This window comes from Gordionus sp. m RMFG-2023, chromosome 5 (genome assembly GCF_954871325.1).
Source record: "Gordionus sp. m RMFG-2023 chromosome 5, tfGorSpeb1-WG-v2, whole genome shotgun sequence".
Lineage (NCBI taxonomy): Eukaryota > Metazoa > Nematomorpha > Gordioida > Chordodea > Parachordodidae > Gordionus > Gordionus sp. m RMFG-2023.
This window is the reverse complement of record NC_088779.1, coordinates 288,464-304,639: the sequence shown is the minus strand read 5'-3', so window position 1 is coordinate 304,639 and position 16,176 is coordinate 288,464. Positions and strand designations below refer to the sequence as shown.

General features: G+C 25.3%; 1 protein-coding gene across 2 annotated transcripts; it reads left to right on the top strand.

Moving 5' to 3' along the window:
* The first annotated feature begins 4,138 nt into the window (after positions 1-4,138).
* Positions 4,139-11,480, top strand: LOC135929755 (uncharacterized). 2 transcript variants are annotated; one of them, XM_065466461.1, is made up of 7 exons: positions 4,139-4,246; positions 4,292-4,474; positions 4,516-4,736; positions 4,956-5,063; positions 6,263-6,625; positions 9,456-9,705; positions 11,237-11,480. In XM_065466461.1, the coding sequence occupies exons 1-7, from the start codon at positions 4,228-4,230 to the stop codon at positions 11,395-11,397; spliced, it is 1,305 nt and encodes a 434-aa protein (XP_065322533.1). In that variant the 5' UTR covers positions 4,139-4,227; the 3' UTR covers positions 11,398-11,480. The 2 variants fall into 2 exon arrangements, with proteins under 2 accessions (XP_065322533.1, XP_065322532.1); XM_065466460.1 differs by having other exon boundaries at positions 4,174-4,249.
* The last annotated feature ends 4,696 nt before the right edge of the window (positions 11,481-16,176 follow it).

Genomic DNA, 16,176 nt, shown 5'->3' with positions numbered 1-16,176 from the left:
GCAAAAAACTTAATCCAGAAAATCTTAAATCTTTAGCGTTTTATTTTTCATAAAATAATTTACATGAAAAATGACAATAGGAATAAATGTAAAGTTAAAGGTGCATGATTAATTTAAATTAAAGATATGTACAGTTCGGGTTGAGTGGGAGAAATATATTGCTAAATCGGATCTCCAAGCATAGGTTTGAATTCTTTTCCTTTAATCAGTACCAAACTTTGAACCACAAATATTATGGCATATGAACCCGAAATCAATATCGGATTTACAAATTTTAGTCATTTATATGATGAAATTACTTAAGAAAGAAAGTAAAAAGTATATTAAGTCACCGTGATTTTTATTAAATTCCTAATGCATTAACAATCACCTTAACTTGATTACAGTTATTCAATTTTTTTTAAAACTTAAATTTAACATTATCTTATTCCTATTCGTTCGAGAGTTTAGTTGAATAATTGTAATATCTACTCATACCTGACCTGGACTTTAGTTCATTCCACCAGGATCTCTGAAACTAATATTTGTAAATTATTCCTGAACCTGGCAAAATTATATTTTTTTAATGCAAATAATTGTAATATTTTATATAAAAATAAGCATTTTATAATTTAATTAAGTTTTTGGTAGATTGGACCTACTAACTCCCCCCCCCCCCAAAAAAAAGTTTCACATACAATACAAAAAACTGAAATAAAAGTATGAACAGAAAATTTCCGGTCATGAAAATTTTTAATATAATAGTAAAATAATTTTAAGTATGTTCTTCAAACTAGGAAAGATAATTTTAAAGTTTAGATTCAAATATAAGTAAAACGAATATATTAAAAAAGTTGAGAGTAATTTATAATATTATTTCCAAATAATAGACTAAAAAATTTTATTCAAAAAATACTTGCTAGAATTTTGTTTGATAAAATCAAAAATGCAAGTGCAAAATAAACACTCTATAAATTTTAATTGTATAAAATGCTATTCAATTTTATTTAATTCAATTTATTAAATAAACCAAAATTAACCAAGGTTTATAATATATATCATTAAATTATATAATATAGATGCCTATTCTTTATTTAATTTTAATTTATTTAAAGAAATAATAATAAGGCTAAATAAATAAAGATAAAATTTAACTGAAAATTTTTTCTATATTTTATAGTATTTTTTTTCCATAAAATTTAAATAAGAGGCACCTGATTACAAAATTATGATAATATAATAAAACTAAGAAATAGTGCTCTAACGTGATCAAAAATTAATATCTTTAATCTAATAATTAACATATTTAGTGGAAATGATTAATTAAAATCTACTCATAAATCAAAAATTATAAAAATGTATAGAACAAATAAAGACTGCCTAATATATACTTTCCCTGGGTTAACCTTTTGCATATTTAACCCTTTCTCATTTGAGAAACTGTTAATCGTTGTTCTATTTTATTATATTTTTATATATAATTATTTTGATAATGAATAGTAAATATGTAATACTATAAATTTTTTTATTTAATGTGCTATCTCTGTCTTTATTTATAAATTTTTAATAAATGTTATAATTTTAAAAACTAGAACCAAGAAAATAAAGAAAAAAATTGTGGCTAAGAATAAAAGATTTATGCTAGTAATTTGTATTGTGTTGTGCAGTTGAGAATACGAATAATCTATATTAAATATTCTGCCTAAAAACGGCCTTTTTATATCTTATAATTCAATAATTAAAAAATAATAGTCTTAAATATAAATTATACAACTCAACCTGAGTCTTACAATACAAAGTCAAATGAGCTCGCCTTTATTATCAGGCTATATTATTGCGTGTAATTAAAATATATACAACTAAATATAAAAAAAACACCAATAATTCATTAGAAAAATATTTTTGAAGATCCGGTTAGATCAAATAATATAAACAAATCTCTCTCAAAATAAGATTATCAAAAAATAACTGGCATATTTTTAAGATCAATTTAAATAAATCCTAGCAATAAGAACGCATTTGATTTTGGCCTCGTAGAAATTTTTTTAATAAAAGTAAAATTATAAGTTAAAAATTTAAAAAGAAAGTAAAATAATATAAGAAAAAGTTAATAAAAAAAAAGTATTAATTTTAACATCATTTTTCTTTTAAAATTATCAAAACTTGAATAATAAATCTTTTATATTAATACTTTTTAAAAAAATACCCAAGCCGGGCTTGAATTATTTTTAAATAACACCCAGGCTGGGCTGTATTTTTTAAAAGAGCCTATATTTGAAATCGTTATTATTAGCTGTATGTTGCGTTATAATCTAATTCTCTATCTCACTTTTTGTTTTTTGCATTTGAACTTTTATAATTATTTGTTATAATCTAATTTTATTTTATAAACGGCGTAACCTTACTTTTTTATATTATTTTACTTTTTTTGTATTTCGTTTGTATTCTAATTTGGACTTATAAAAAATGTATATAAACGAAGTGTGAAATGAAAAAATTAGTTAATAAAATATATTTTTACTGACTCGCACCGCGCGCCATATCGTTAGTATTCTTATTCTTTTCACTGTAAAAATCTTAATTTTAAAAAAATCCTGGCCGTGCCTGAAATTTTTTTTAAAAAAACCCAGACCAATCCGTAAAAAATCTTTAAAAAAATTCGAGTCGTGCCCTGCAAATGGTCTGCAGGCCTTTGTTATTCTTCTTAAAAAAGAGAATGTTCTCTCATTAGTTTACTAATGGGAAGAATTCATAAACCCTTTTAATACATTGGGAATTTAATCTAAAATGTCTTTGAAATAATATAAAGCAACCATAGCATTTTTTGGGACTATATAAACCATAATTTATCTTATAAACATAGTTATTCAGCTAGCACTACAAAATAAATAAAATTTTTTCTATCTCCATCTGAAAAAGAGGCTTTTGTGGAAGTAATATTTTCAAATTAGTGGGTGCTGCATGATGAATTAAAAATTCATTTATTTGGGTTATAAATGTATCTGTATCTACGATATACTCGTCTACTGATCCTATATTAATGTTTTAACGATGAGCTTGCCTTGCTACAAGTCGTTGGATACAAATATTAAACACGTATAACTCTGCTTTTGACTCAACAATAAAATATAAAATATGAAATTCTTAATCAAAATTATAGCTAATTCCTTGAGTTCTGATAAAATGCTCTCAGCTTTCTCATCACTATAATCAAGTCAATGTCATGTTTTTGAAAAGTAATACTTAAAATAGTTGTATAATTAAATAATACATTTATAACGAGAAATAAAATTTGGAATAAGCATTGAATCTAATAATTTTCTTGCTCCTGAGGAAATATATCTTTCAGGCCATTGTGATATTTCAGTAATAGCAAATAATCGGCTCTTCTAACTCCTTAAAAGCTGTTACTGCATGGCAGAGACTCTCTCTCCTTGGACTAGGTTGCAATTTCTTTCTCCCTGTTGGATAAGAAGTTTCAGAAATAATTATTATCTGACTAGAAATTGAAAATGGTAGATATATATTACGCCATTAAAAATTTGAAAATAATAAGTAAATATTATGCCGAAAAACTTGAAATCGAAATTAATTGATAAAATAACTTATGAATGTGATAATAAATGTAATTAAATATATATTTAATATGAGAAACGAATAAATATTAATAAATATAAATTAATATAAACAATAATATTTTGAAAAATATATCCGGCATCTGCATTTTTTGGCGTGGGGGGCTGCGCACGCGCCTGACGGTGGGTCTGGATATAATTGTGCTCCTCCTTTGTTTTATCCACTGGGCTAATGTTACTGCATTATTCTAAAAATAAATTAAATAATTTATTATTGATTCTCTATTTTTCTTTAAGATAAAGTTTTTAAAATTTTATTCTAATGTGTAGTGTTGTTAAATGGCTCATTTTGAGCCAATTTTTAAAAATGGCTAACTCAATATTTTAGCCTAAAAATTTGCCTAAGCTTTGAGATTTTGTTTATATATGAAGACCTTTGTTCCTTCTATGAACAAAATCTTCAGGGTTACGTAGTACTTTACTGAACAAAATAATGAGTTAACAGTTTTTAAAAATCTGCTCAAAACGAACTGTTTAACAACATTACTAATGTGTTACATCAAAATCATTCACCATCCAATCATGACACCTGTAAATAAATTAAATAAATCAGCTGCTATCACATTTTATCCTAAACACATATTGTTGTTTAATAGCTTTCAAAATTTGCATAATGATAATTGACAATACTAGTGGTATACTAATATTAATTCTATATATAAATATTTTTTTATTAGACCTCGGCATAGGCTTAAAAGAAGAAGAATGTTCTGAATGGTCACTTAATACCCCTATCCATATTGCTGTTAATGATAATGATATCTTAAAGCTAGATAATCTTTTAAAAGATGAAAGATACAAGCATTTAATCAATTGTCAAAACAGATTTGGCTGTACACCAGTAATGTTGGCTGTCAAAGGTAATAATTATTTAAATCATAATCTACTTTATTCAACTTAGATAATTTATTTAAAATTTGTGAGAAACTTTTAAATCATGGGGCAAATTCAGATATAGCTGATATAAAGGGTCAAACTTGTCTAATGGTTGCCACTTATAACAATCAAGCACAGTTTGTTGAATTGTTATTAAGTTATCATTGTAATCCTGAAGGCAGTATCAACAACTTATCGTCTCCTATATATATTTCATCAATGATGGGTATGACTGCTATAACTTGTGTATGTTATTAATATTTTCAAATTTTTATAAAAATAGTATATAAATAATTTAAAAAACCTATACAAACTAAATAAATATTCAAACCTTTGTAGATATATAATATTTTAATAATTATATTAGATAAGAGTAAAATTGAAATGCATTCTGTTATATTGAAATGACATTACTTTGATTGAATAATTTTTTAAAATTATATCATTAATTTTTTGTTTTATTAGATTTTATTGAAATATGGAGCAAATCCTAACCTATGTAGAGTCAATTTGGGGCTAATAAGTACTCCATTAGGAATTGCAATATCTAAGTGCCATGTTGAAATTGTTAAAGTACAATATGACTTTTATATGATACTTATTTAATATTTATTTAAGCTCCAGGGACCTGGAGCAAAGAAACCAAAATGAACAGAAAAAAACCTTCTACTAAAATTGTAAAAAGTGTAAATCTGTTATATATTCCTTGAACCATTTTAAAATGGCTTAATCAGTTTACCCTAATGACATATATATGTCATTGGTTTACCCATTTTAAAAAATTTAACCTTAATTTTTTTTGGCTGGGTTAATTATCTTGATTAACTATTTTTATATTTTTTCTGCCAATCTAATTTAATCAGCTTTTCTTAACTTAAAATTAATTATTTTTATTATTAAATGTTAAATTCCATTGACTCTTTGATAATATATTACAAATAAAATTAATCAAATAAACTATTACAATTAGAATATTAAGATCTCTTTATTAAAATTTTTTTAAATATTAGAAATATAAAAATAAAAGCTTTATTTTACCTTCCATTATGAGTCTAATCTGCTCTTACGGATGTTTCAGATCTTATATTAAAGACTCATTTCTTGAAAGTTGGCCAGAATATTTTCCAACAATATCTGCCACACTGATTATGAATCAGCCAATTTTTGACAAAAACTTAATACTAATATTATTAGATTTGATTTGGATGCAGCACCTTTTATTAGATATTTTTTAATCTCTCTGAAATTTGAGTGTATATCTCTAAATTTTAGACTAATAATTTTAATAAAATTATGTATAATATTTTTAGATCTTTCATTAGGAAAGCTATTATACTACGCCATTTTATATAACGAAATTTAAATTCTATACTATTTTTTTTATTAGGCTCAAAATATTTTGCATATTTTAAAATAAAATTACTAATTATTTCCCAACAAAATTTTGTTGCCTTGTCTTAAAATTCTCTGCCATATCTATTTTTATTGGTGGCATTTTATATTTTAAATTTCTTGAAAGTGAAATTTATAATACAGCTTAATAAAATATAAAGATTATAATTTTAAAATTATAAATAAATTTAATAAATTTAAAAAAAAATTGAACTATTGGTATCATTATTTTAAAAGTAGCATGCTATTTTAATAACTGGCTGCCTTATAAGATAACCTTCCTTTAGATTTCACATGATCTCTATTGTATATCTTATGCCTTATAAAGTTTTTGTAAATTTAAATATTTAGCTTATATTTTATAACTTTGTTGATCACAGATTTTGCTTAACCATAGAGCAGATCTAACATTTGTAGCTCCCTCCCATTTAATCAAAAAATCCGTCATCCTGAAGCCTATAAATTCAGAGGAACTCCTTAATACTTCCCGATTAACAACAAATTCAAGTAACACACAATCGTCGGCCTCAAAGCCCATTATCTCCAGGCAAAATTATTGTTATTTAGCCTTATCTATGTACCAAAATTATCCCTGTCTTAACTTAAATGAAAGTGCCATTTATGGTGACTCCGATGGATCTATTGGCGTTCACATCAAAAGGAGAGACATATTGGAGATACTGCTAGCTTGTGGAACTAAACCCTACCTTATTTACAATAAGGACTGTATCGAAAATGCTAAGGTAATGTATCATATGGTAAAAAGTTTATAATAATTTAAGAAAGTTTTCTGACTCTATTTCAAGCTCGTTATTTTCATATTGGCAATTTTTTTCTTATCTGGAATGAATAACCAACAATTATATAATTTTTTAAAATATTCTGTCATTTATTTTTGGAAAATCGTAGAGTCAACTAATTAAACATTAGAAATTTGTGGTGGTAAATAGCTCCATATTTAAGTAAAAAGATTTATCATAGGTTTTTTTAGAAAATATCGGAGGAGCGGGTTTCATAAAATATCGGATCGCGATTCGATCCTTTCGAAAACGCTAAATATCGGTCCCTACTCAGAATATAATAAAATCAGCATAAATTAGTAGAATAATATTAAATTTTATAGCCCTTAAAATTTTACATTGGATTTTTTTTCTTATTTTTCGATAAAAATTAAAATTGTTGGGAAGAAATTTTTCGGGGTTGATATTCTCTAGGAATGCTTATTATTTATACCTTTATATTCAACGTTTAATCGAAGATTGCGTTGTTTCTTTTTTAATTTCAATAAAATTTTTATTATTTTTATAAAGAGTTGGCTTTTTATTTAAAAATCATTATAATATATTTTAAAAATATGTATTATATTGGTATTAAAATTTAAAAAATCCATTGAGTATAACAAATCTGATGTCTCGGGGGTATGTAAGCTAGCACCCCATAGATGGTAATAACGGGGAAAAATTTTTATCACCATTTAAAATACACATTTACCTATATCATATCAGAAATATTTTATAGTATCAAAAACAATTTTTTTTTAGAAGTTCTTTATTTGTAATAAAAATTAAGATCTAAATATAAATTACTAACCTTGTTGTCACAAAATCTAAGTTTCTTAATTTTCTATGTCCAATTATGATTATTAACAGTAATTAATTAGATTCTTTATTAGGTATTGAAAATTAGGATGTTCTAGGTTCCTTAACTAATTAAGATAATTAACAATTATGAAATCAAAAGTATTTGTAAATGTAATATTAAAAATTGATGTATATAAAAATTTTATATTTATCACTCAAATAGAATGCTATATTAAAATTATTAGAGCTCTCACTCTAACACTTGAGCTGCGGTTGAGTTAAATTTGAAAGAAGGTTATTTTAATAAATTTCTGATCTCCGAATACATATGAAGGTAATATTTCTGTTGTAGATAAAAAATTTGGATTGAGTATATTGATGATTTTTTTGATCATTCCTTCATAAAATTGGCTCTTTGTAAAGATGTTGAGACCTGAGATAGACCCAGGAGCCAACTTCAATTATGAATCTAGAAAAGAATTAAAACCTATAAAATATATAACAATCTTGCTCAGTCCTATGCTACAGCTTGAATGACAATGGAGTTGTATTTTTTATAAATAAAACATACAGCCATATTTTAGGTTGTTTTATCTTCACATGCTTTCCATCAACAGCACCGTATATATTAGGAAAACCTGATTTCCTTTAGTATTCTGCTGATATTTCTTTCATCTGTTCAAATGTTGTTAAACAGAGATGCTTGGGTTTAAGACTCATCAATAATAATCTACATACTGATGTTTAGCCGACCTTTGTAAAGCTATTTTCAAAAAATTATCCCTGTTGTTAAATATCTAAAAATATATTTAGAATATCTATAAAACAAAATATTATTTATACAGAATGGTTATATAAAACCAATTCTTCATACTGATAAAATTTTTATAGGTGACTATTATTGGGGTAATTTTCTTTCATATTTGTAAGAACATTTTAAAATGTTTCCATATGCATTGAAACGTCTGACAAAATTATTCGGGATAAGAAGTAATAGCTTCAAATATTTGTCCTTGTTCTCCAGAACTAATATATATAAGATATAGGCACACAATTAAAAGGCCTATAATCTATATAGGTAATAAGGTTGAGTGTGGAAGTGATGGGCGAATTTAAAAGAGGAAGGCCAAAACTTCAATGGGACCATAAAGTTAGAGCCTAATGAAGAAATATAAATAAGATGAAAGAGATAGCATGAATAACATAAAGGGGAGAGAGATATTGAAGGAGCTTACCACCAGAAAAGGTGAAAGATAAAAAGAAGAAAAAAATTATCGTATACACCCGCCTTCCTATCTATGCCTTTTTCTATGTCAAGTTGTATCATCAAATAATATAAAATATAGTCATAAATTCTTTGATCAAATATTTTGAACATTTTAAATGGAGAATTTAAGAATACTTTTGAAAATTTGATGAAAGATTCGGGACACGTTTCGTTATCTTTCAAAACTCACGAAAGATGCGATTTTTAAAACTTTTGACAATTTTTTTTAATCTTATTTACCTTACAGCCTTAAAATTAAAAAATACATAAAATCATGATTTTTGCCAACTTTATTTACGAATAAAAGACCTTATTATAGGCAAACGAAGAAGCGTGTCTTTTGATGTAAGATAAAAAAGGCTAATAACTTATAAACTCGTAATTTTATCAGATAATTGACCCGAGAGTGGTATAATTTAAAAAATTTGGTCAGGCCAATTTTTAAAAGAGTTAATTTAAATTATATCAATTTATCAGTTTTATAATGTTGGGAAATCATATAATGGGAGTTCAATACTCATTTATTGCTCATATTTTCAATTTATTTTGCAAAATTCAGCCAAAATTATTTAAAATAACTTAATTTTTAAAATTCCAACAGTCCAAAAATTGTTGGAAAAAAAATCCTGACCAGACCAAAAAAATAAATACTGGCAGGGCTTGGATGTTTTTCTTGAATCCGGGCTGAACCTAAAATTTTGAACTCTGATTTTTATTATTATATAGGAAGAGACACCATTAGTTTCGTCTACGATAATGAACCACCAAAAGCTTCACATGGCTTCCTTTTGGGGCGGCTTTGTTTCCAAAATCAAGTCCCAATCATCTTCTAGAAAAACTGATTCCAAACAAGAAAAGTATCTGTACTGTAATATGGAAGATAGCCAGAATGGTAAAGTTAATAAAGTCGGGGATATGACTGACGTGGAAGAAATTCACTATGCGGATAATCTAGCTCACTTACTTAATATAACAAGTTTGAAATTATCTCATATTGATACTGATTTAGATAAATAAATTCTCAGTTTAAGTATGATTATACATCATCTAACAGAGCAAAGATTGACCAAACTGTCCCCTTCCTTAAAATTTTTTTATAAAAAAGGGTTAACTTCACTAATTCTAAGCCCAAAATTTGTGAAGATCCGACACAGCTCATAGAAATATTCGGCATAAGGCTGCATTCATAGTGGGGACTGATCTAACCCGATACAGCTCATTAATTTTGGAATCTATTTATGACATCAATTTTTCTTTATTTTTAAATTAATATTATGAATAGAATTATGGGTAAAGTATATATTAATGAATATAATTTGATCTCATAAAAATATTTTAAAAATCGATCATCTGAATTGTGTTTAATCTGATCCTACCGCGAATGCCGCCCGAGCTACCCAAAGATTTTTTGGGTCTTTGTTTAATCCTTTTTTAGGAGTGTAAAAAAACTGAAATTTTATATTTTTATGAGCATTTCAAAACTCCGTCAATTTTTTAAACATTTAAATATAAATATTATATAAACCCGAGCTCTCTGCATATGCAAAACCCTACCTACACAGTTACTCGCCATTCCAAAAAATTTTTTGAACTGAGCTCGATACAAAACCCTAATGAGTAATTTCATATCAAATGAACAAAAAATGAGGAAATTCAGCCTACCCTTTTCTATTTTAATGAAAATTCGCACTATGATTACTAGGGTTGTAACGATAACACTTTTTGGAGGCCTATCTAATCCGATATATCTAATTTTGTATTCTGTAAACATACTAATCGTTTTAATTTCTAATGCATACAACTAGTTTGAGCCAATTTTTAAAAACAGCTAACTCAGTTTTATCCAGAAAAATATTACGCAAGTCGGAAGATTTTGCTCATAATCTCGAGGCTTGGGGAAAATTTTTCTGGCTAATGAGTTAGCCATTTAAAAATCGACTCAAATGGAGCGATGTATAAATAATTTAAATATAATATATATTTGTGCATAAATAACAACTGACTGACAATAAAAGTTTGGGTTAATTTTAAACTCTGTCTTGTTGTATCGATTTAAATTTCGCATAAGTCGTATTTTAACATATAAAAATGCCTCTCTGAAGTTAGAGGGAAAAGTTTACGTAATGAAAGTGACTCAAGCTGAATTGGAAAGAACGGGAATGAGGATAATTAGATGGATAAGGGAGAAAAACGAGCAAGGATGAGAATAGAAGGGATTGGGGTGGTAATGAGAAAAAACCTAAGATACTTTTGGCACGTGGAACGTAAGTCAAAAGATGACTGGGTGGAGGAGAGCGCCTTGTTGGAAATAGGGAGATCAAGACCTCGACTGAACCGAACTTAAACCTTAAAAATTTTATCTTCCTGGAACCCTAACTTATATCCAGGTTTGATTGACACTGGTAAAATATGAACGATTTTGAGATGTATGTGATTTGATGTAGAATGACCCTAATACCAACTCAAAACTTTAATCATACATTACAAATATTCTTAAAAATAATTAGATTTACCCTTACCTCTAACCTGGCTAACAAGAATCGTAATCAGAAACTGTTGCCTAAAAAATGGAAAATCATTGGAAGAGAGCATAATATTCGATAAAGACATATTGCTATTACCTCAATATATTCAAGATTTTATATTGTTAAAACGATTGTGGAAATAAACAAAACGTCCTTTTTTAATAATAAAGAAATTTTTAAAAGGCGCCTATGAAAAATATTTACGGGCCCGGTTGGAAATCCTTGTGACGCTAATCTATGATATAATATACTTCTTTAATTTTTATTATAAATTATTTGTATATATAATCGTCAATAAATGTTAATCAATAGTATTCTTTATATCACTATTCATCCAATGGTATTAAATCTCCATCATGACTATAATCCACTAGGTTTCTTTTATTTATAAGAGTAGATATGTCCAATATAGGTATCAAGCGATAGTTATCAAAAGATCTATTCAACTTTAGGTTCAACTTTTCATCCTTAATGGGCGAGTTAAAGTCTTGGGAAAGGGGAGAGGGAATGTGAGAAATATATTTACCAACGCAAATAGCGATAAGGGTACAACTTAATGAATAAGCTGGACTTGATCTGGGAGAGGGAGTGGAGTTAAATAATAAAATTTTGAGTTAATCAAATTAAAATAAATTTTGATTGTTTTGTGTTTAAAAAATATATCAATCTAGTTTTCTTTTTTTAAAATTTTGTATAAAATTAATTGTTTATATAATAATTTTATTTTTTTTTTACCTTTTAGATTTAAATTAATTGCTTTTATTAAATAAGATATATGTGGTGAATGAAAATCAATATGAGTTTTCTACCTGACCCCATCAGATTCTAAATTTTAACTAGATGCTACATATGTTGTAACTAGAAGATTATTTAATTGTTATTATTTTGTTAATATATTTTTATTAAATGCAAAATTATTTAATGACTTATGAATATTAGTTATGCACAGACAGTGTACTTTGTTGGATAAATAATTTTGTCATGTAAATAAGATGAAAAGAGATTTTATACATTTAACTCTAACAATTGTTTAGTGATTCACTTTTTTTAAAATATATTACTTATAAATTATTTATTTATTTTTTTATGTTTTAATGAAAATTGGGAAAAAATTGAGGAAAGATTGATTAAGAAAATTGAGTAAATAGGGGAAAATTATAAAATATAGGAAATATTAACCTGGGTCAAACACCACCATTTTTTCTTATCAATTGTGAGTTTAGTTTTTTAGTATAAGTATTTTAATATCTCCTATAAACTGACAATGTATTTGAAACGATTAATTTATAGAATAAGATTTTCAAACATACTAAAACAATCCCCAATTAAAATTAAGGATATAAATTATTATTTACAAATTTATATTCTATTAGTTCACTTCAAATTAAGTGAAAATATAAAAATACAATTTCAAATAAAATAATAAAACGTAAGAGAATTAAAATTGAACAGGGCATAAACATGGTATTCATGAGGTCTTTAGAAGGTTAATAATTAAGAAACATATCAAAAAGATATTAAGTATATCATGAACATAAAAATTATTACTTTAACAATTATAATATTGCGACTCCTAGCGCTTGGAATTGAATCTAAAATGCTCAAATCAATAAATAGGATTAACTCATATTAATATATGAAACATTCAGTACTAGTTATTTAATTTGCCAGAATATATTAATTATAAATAGATTTAAAGCATATAAACCATGGGGTGACTCTGCAAGTCAAAAATAACAACCATTTCTTTTAATTTCTTTTCGGAGTTAATATTCTGGAATTATGATTTTGAGAATTTTTATTTAAATATAATATTTTTTTATAAAAATACCATTACTTCCTCTACACAATAAATACCATAAAAAGAATCTTAACAAACCATGAATCATTTACGAAAAGTCTTTGATACAGCTTTGTTTAAAATTTTTTGTAAAAAATGTCAAGCTTAAACAAAAATTAAATATAGTAAATGAGTCTATTAAAATTTCCCTATTTCAGAATTTTTTAAAATATTTTCCTGATAATGTTGACATAAGAAATTCAAACTTTAAATAGTATTATTAAAAATATTTTTAAATTCTGCCATCTAAAACCCATGTTTTAATAATTACTCACAATCTACTACACCAAATATTTTGTGGAGCCACATTGTAAACTTCATTTTTAATCCTGTGTAAAAATTATCACAAAAACATTTTAAAATTTTTTTTGATCGATAACCGGCTCATAACCACCCATGACTAAAAATTTTGCTGACATTATCCAATGATATATCTTTACCTTTATTTCTATGCATATATTTACCTGTTAAACATAATTAGATTATGCGTCAAATCACTTTTTAAAATATTTTTTGGGATAATGTTTTACACTTAATTACAACGATAGAAAACTAAAATGAATATTTTTTAATGGATAAAACCAGCAATGAAATATTTGGTCTTCGGCCTATTTTGAGTCAATCGGTCAAATCATAATATCCTAAAAATATTTTGTGATAATATTTTACAAGTAAATAATGTAATAAAACAAAGAGAAGATATTTCGATCAATAACACTTGGTGTATCTTACAAGTTTGCACTATTTAATCCTAAACTTACTTAGAAATTAAAAGTAAAAAACATGTTTTAAAAAGTTTTTCACACGTATCTACACCCAAATATTAAAAGGGCTTACCATTAATCATTTGAGTTTTGTAATATTTATTTATAAAATTAACGTACGCTTTTTGAGATATATTTATTAAATTTTAAATTGATAATTTGAGTTATAATAAGCTAGTAAATATATATTTTTTCCTTTAATATTAATTAAAAAGAGTTTTATATAATAGTAGATGATTAATCTTTAGTTCTTATTTGATAAAAATTGATTATGAAATATAAAAACATGTTTCTGAAAATTTGACTTAAAAAAATATTTATTTAATAAAATTTATGATTAATTATTTTTTATTATTGCTGCCAAATAATTTTATATAAGTCTGGATATTTTTCTCATAGACTGCAGAAAGGTTTGGACATCTATATGCCAAATGACGAGCTTACATAATATTTTTTGGTTAATATCTTAAACAATACCAAAATCACTTAAAAATACTGATACTAATAATGGAAGAGGATTTTCTTTAAAGTTTTATAAATACGTATAGATTAAATAATTAATGGAAACTGATCCAATTATTTGCCTTCCTTGTAAGATTACTTAAATAATTGTGAATCAAATCTATACCAAAAGGGGTTTTACTAACTGGAAGAAAGTTCTTGTATACAGGGGACTTGAGTATCATTATAATTGCAGAATACAGAGTAGGAAAGAATCATAAGATTATTAGATTTACCAATTTTTTTATATAAACTAATTGGCAAATTTAAATAAATTTTAATTTTCTAGACATAATAAAACCTTTATTTGCAATTAATATTACTGAAGAGGGATTAGTAATTAAAATCGAGATTGTTAAAAGTTTAGAAAATTAAAAAGAATGTTTTACATAAAATTTTGTCAAATCTCTATACCCATACCAAAATGCATTTCCAAATGGTTTTCAAATATTCTGTATAAGTTTAGATTAACACATCGGTTGTAAGTCAACTTTTTTACCGTTATACAGATTTATTTAATCAGATAAACGTTCGAGTAATGATACAAGAAAAAATAATTAGTTTTATCGGACATGAAAAAATAATAACCGATTAATTAATGTTTTAAAGGTATTTAAAAATATTTCAATTAAAATATTTTGTATGTTAGTTTTACACTGCTCAATTATTGAACATAATGCTAATTGTTGAGATGTCCTGATTAATATTTTTAATATTTATTTTTAGCTATGTATTAACTCAATATTAACCTTAAAGATTGATTTTTTTTATTCTTTAATATTAACCTCACGAGCTCATTTTATAATATTAACTCAATAGTTTGACATAAATTATTTAATAGATTTTTTTATATAAATTGATTTAATAAACTATATAAAGAGCAAAAATATATTGTATTTTTAGTTAAATATTTTTTAAATAAATTTTTTAAATTACTCTTTTAATCTTGTCTAATTCCCTGCCAACCACACAAGCAAGCTGTTGAATTTTGTCTAAACTGTCTACACGTAAAGGTTAAAATATAAAGACAAAAAAAAGCGAAAAAAAACAACAAAAAAAAATGTATCAAACATATAAAACTCACCAAAATAAAGTGACTTGGTTTAAATGCTGTTTAGCCTTAATCAACATTAATTACCAAACATACTAGACAGGGCAAAGGCTATATTTTAGTTTCACATTCTTCAAAGTTACTTAACTCTTAGTTCCTTTCTTTTTAGTGTTACCTATTATTTATAATAAATGATTGTATCATAATTTGACATTTTATTTATTCACTGTCACCTAACTCATCTCAGTCTGAAAGTTAAAGAGGAATCATCTGTTTTAAATGATCTAAATATAGATTCCATCCCACTATTTATCCGGTATAAACATATTAAACAATTTTTCATTTTTAGAAATCCTCCTCATTCTGTCTAATTAGGATTATTTTCAATGAAAACAAAATGCACATGATAACCTGTTTTATAAATTTTATTAATGATAAAATAATCAATCCCTTAAACTATATTGGAATAATGATTTATAATTGATTGCTAAACCCAAGATCAAGCCATATAACGATAAAGATTTTATATAATTATAAAAAAATACATACAAATGTAAGATTGTTGAAATTAATTAATTCTTCTTCTCTTGGACTAAATTGACATTTATTCCTTTAATATGCAAATTTAAAAAATATATATTTTGAAAATTTAAGTATAAGTTGTGAATTAATAAAATTTTTATTTACTATTTATTTATTTAATGAAATTAAAATTAAATTGATTATATTTTAGGGGTGATTTTAAATTTTGCATAAATCTACCGAA